A 3,239-nucleotide genomic window follows, 5' to 3' on the forward strand; every position below is an offset into this window, starting at 1 on the left:
TCGCCTTTGCGGATGCTGCAAGCTCGCGTTGCCCGCCTGCCTGGTCCCGACGCGCACGGGGGGCTGCGGCTGCTGCGGGGGGCTCTGCTGCAGCAAGACGGGGGAGACGGCGAAGGGGCTGGGCACGGCCTGGGCGTACTGCAAGCGGCGCATCATGCGGGGCGAGCCCAGGGCCATGGAGCCCACCAGCGGGCTGGCCATCTGCGGGCAGAAGCTCATGGCGACGGCTTGCTGGAGGGTGGCGATGGCGGAGGTGACCTGGGGCTGGACGGGGCTGTACATGGCCGTGTGCTGCTGCAGCTCTGCCTGCTGCACCATCTCCCGGTCGTACTTGACGATCTCCTGGATGATTTCGTTCTCCTGGTTGTTGAAGACACCTGAGTTGAGGTCGTGCTGCACTTTGTGGAGCAGGATCGAGTTCTTCTTCCCTGCAAGGACATGGCCGGTACGGGGAGCGCCGTGAGACCCTGCGGTGGGGTGGCATTGGGCCTCCCCCACGCCGGCCACGGCTGCCCCACACTGCTGGGACAGCCCCCTCAGCCTCCCCGAGAGCCCTCTGTGCCCTACCGATGCGGTCGAGGCGGTCGATGGCCACGGTCTCAAAGGCCCGTCTCATCATGGGGTACTCCTCCAGCACCTCGTTGAAGTTGTCCACCGAGAGCGAGTAGAGGCGGCAGTAGGTGTCTGCCCGGACGCTGGCCGTGCGCCGGCCGCGGGTCAGCAGGCAGATTTCTGGGGGGAAAACAACAGTGCCAAGGTAAAAACATGGCCAGAAAGGACTGCAAAGGGGGACAGGCCAGGAGGAGGGGGCAAGAACCACCGCGTGGTGGGTGCCCTGGGACAGCACGGGTGTTGCGGTGGCTCTGGCAGACCCTGGGAGGGGACCTGGGCTCAGCCAGCGCTCACCTCCAAAGTAGGAGCCGTCGGAGAGTTTCATCTCCTTGTTGCCCTTGGTGAGGATGCTGACCACCCCGTGCTGGATGAAGTACATCTTCTTGCCGATGGTGCCCTCGCGGATGATGTAGTCGCCCGGCTGAAACACCTCAAACTTCAGCTTGGTGAGCATCGCCGTGACGAAGTTGGGGTCCGCGTTGGCAAACAGCGGCATCGAGGCCACCAGCTTGCGGCAGTTGAAGTTCACGATTTCCTGCAGGGGAAGGAGGTGAGGGACCAGGAGGCCGGGACATGGCTTCCCCCAGGGCATGCTCATGAACACAGAGGTGTCAGCACCCACAAACACGATCGTGCATGGACATATTCACAATTGGAGCTGCAAAGCCGAAGCAAAAGATGCTCAACCCCAAGGGCATGCACTGCAGGAGCTGGTGGGACCCACAGCCCCCCCGCGGCAGGCAGCAGGGGGTCCCTCACTGGGTGGGGGGAGCAGTCCCCATCCTCACTGTGTCATCCCACGCCCGGCTCTCCAGCCCCGGGGGCCCTGACCTCGCGCAGGGGCTCGTTGAGCTCCCCCAGGATGCTGTCCTCATCAAACATCTTGCCCTGGTAGCGATGCTCGTAGTAGTCGTGGATCTTCTGGCGGAAGTCAGCGGGCAGCTTGTGGAAGGACATGTACTGCTCCACTTGCTTGTACTGTGGGGAGAGATGGCGTCAGCACCCAGCCGGCCTGGGACCCCCGACATGTCCCCACGCCATGGGGCCGGTCCTGGTCCCCTCCTGCTGCCGCCCCGCAGATGGGATCCGCCCGGAGCCACTGCGGCTCCAGGAGGGGATGTGACGGCCGAGCACAGGACAGGAGCCGTGGTCCCCGTCCAGCCCAGTCCTACCTTCTCCTGGTACTGGCGCCGGGAGGAGTCCAGCGACTGGATGAGGGCGGTGGCGTGGCCGATGAACATGGCGTAGCAGGTGGCCCCCACGATCATGCTCAGCATCGTCAGCCAGATGTCCGTCATGCTCTCGGGCGCCTGCTTCCCGTAGCCGATGCAGAGCATGTGGCTCATCGACTTGAAGAGGGCAAAGGAGTACAGCTCGCTCCAGGAGTCGTTCTGCAGCGACAGGGACGGCGGCGGCGCTCAGCCCTGGCTGGTGCACAGCTGCTCGCACGCGTGTGTGTGCATGCACGTGTGTGTGTGTGTGAGCAATAGGATTCGGTTGGTTGGTTGGTTTTGACAGTCTCACTGTGCAGGTGAGATCCAAACAAACCCTGCAGCGCTCTGCTCCTTCCTGGAGGGTCTCGCCACCCGCCTGGCTTTCCTTTAGGTAGTCAGTCATTTTATTTTACTTTTTTTTAGAGCTGATCTACAGAAGCGCAGGGAGCCCCTGTGAAACGCGGTGACGGGAGTAAGCTCTGTGTGTGGAAGCCACTGAGTTACAGCAGCACTCGTGCGCAGGAGCCTGCGGCCGTGGCCGTGGCCGGGACAGTGGGCAGCAGCAGGCAGGGATGGCAGGAGTCCCCCGGCACGGCACCACGCGCAGCCCCCGCATCACCCCGGGAGCGAAGCAGCCAGGGAAGGAGAAGCACAGGGAGGAGAGGAAGGGGAGGACGCGGAAGAAGCCACGCGGGGGGAACGGAGCAGAGATGGAAACACCGGCAGAACGGGACGAGACGGACGGAGGGAGAAGACCCATTTGTAGCAGACTGAGGGGCTGAGAGGGAGCAATTAGAAACGTGGCCCATTATTTATTAATAGCAGCTTTGTTGCTAATGAGCAGGGAGAAGGCAGCAAGGGATGGGGCAGAGAGCTGTGTCAGCATCTTCCTCCCACCCGGATCGATCCGCTGCCCCAGGTCCTGCGAGACCTCACCAGGGACACCATTTGCAGCAGGCACGGCTGCCTGCGCGCCGTCGGGGCACCTCAGCACCGGCCAGCGCTGGGGTGGCATCTCCTGGGGTCGGTGGAGAGAGGCCGGAGGGCACGGGCACGGCCGGGGGCTCAATGGGAGCACAGCAGGGTTGGGCCAGCACTCACCACCATCCCGTTGATGGAGACCCAGCAGTTCTGGGGGAAATCCTGCAGCATGGGCACAAGGAACTGGAGGCAGCCGTCCCAGTGGCAGAGCAGCAGCATCATGCCGATGAGGTTGATGATCCTCATCACCGCACTGGCCAGGTCGTAGGTCATGTGGAAAATCTGTGGGTGGAGGGGCCGGGGCGGGATGGCAGAGTGTGAGCAGAGGGACCGTCCCCCCCTGCCCATCCCCGCCTGGGGCACCAACCCGCATGGCCTCGGCCGAAGGAGGCACTCACGGCTGGCCCGGCCCCGGCCCTCCCCCAGGGGGCC

The 3,239-nt window shown here is 64.1% G+C and overlaps 1 protein-coding gene across 1 annotated transcript in view; it reads right to left on the minus strand.

Moving 5' to 3' along the window:
* Positions 1-3,239, minus strand: part of HCN2 (hyperpolarization activated cyclic nucleotide-gated potassium channel 2) — an 8,206-nt gene that overhangs the window by 1,069 nt on the left and 3,898 nt on the right. The window contains 6 exon segments of the mRNA XM_009893987.1: positions 5-428; positions 568-732; positions 907-1,147; positions 1,444-1,590; positions 1,785-2,003; positions 2,928-3,089. Of these exon segments, the coding sequence (XP_009892289.1) occupies positions 5-428; positions 568-732; positions 907-1,147; positions 1,444-1,590; positions 1,785-2,003; positions 2,928-3,089 (1,358 nt within the window).

This window comes from Charadrius vociferus, unplaced genomic scaffold (assembly GCF_000708025.1).
Source record: "Charadrius vociferus isolate BGI_N301 unplaced genomic scaffold, ASM70802v2 scaffold1168, whole genome shotgun sequence".
Lineage (NCBI taxonomy): Eukaryota > Metazoa > Chordata > Aves > Charadriiformes > Charadriidae > Charadrius > Charadrius vociferus.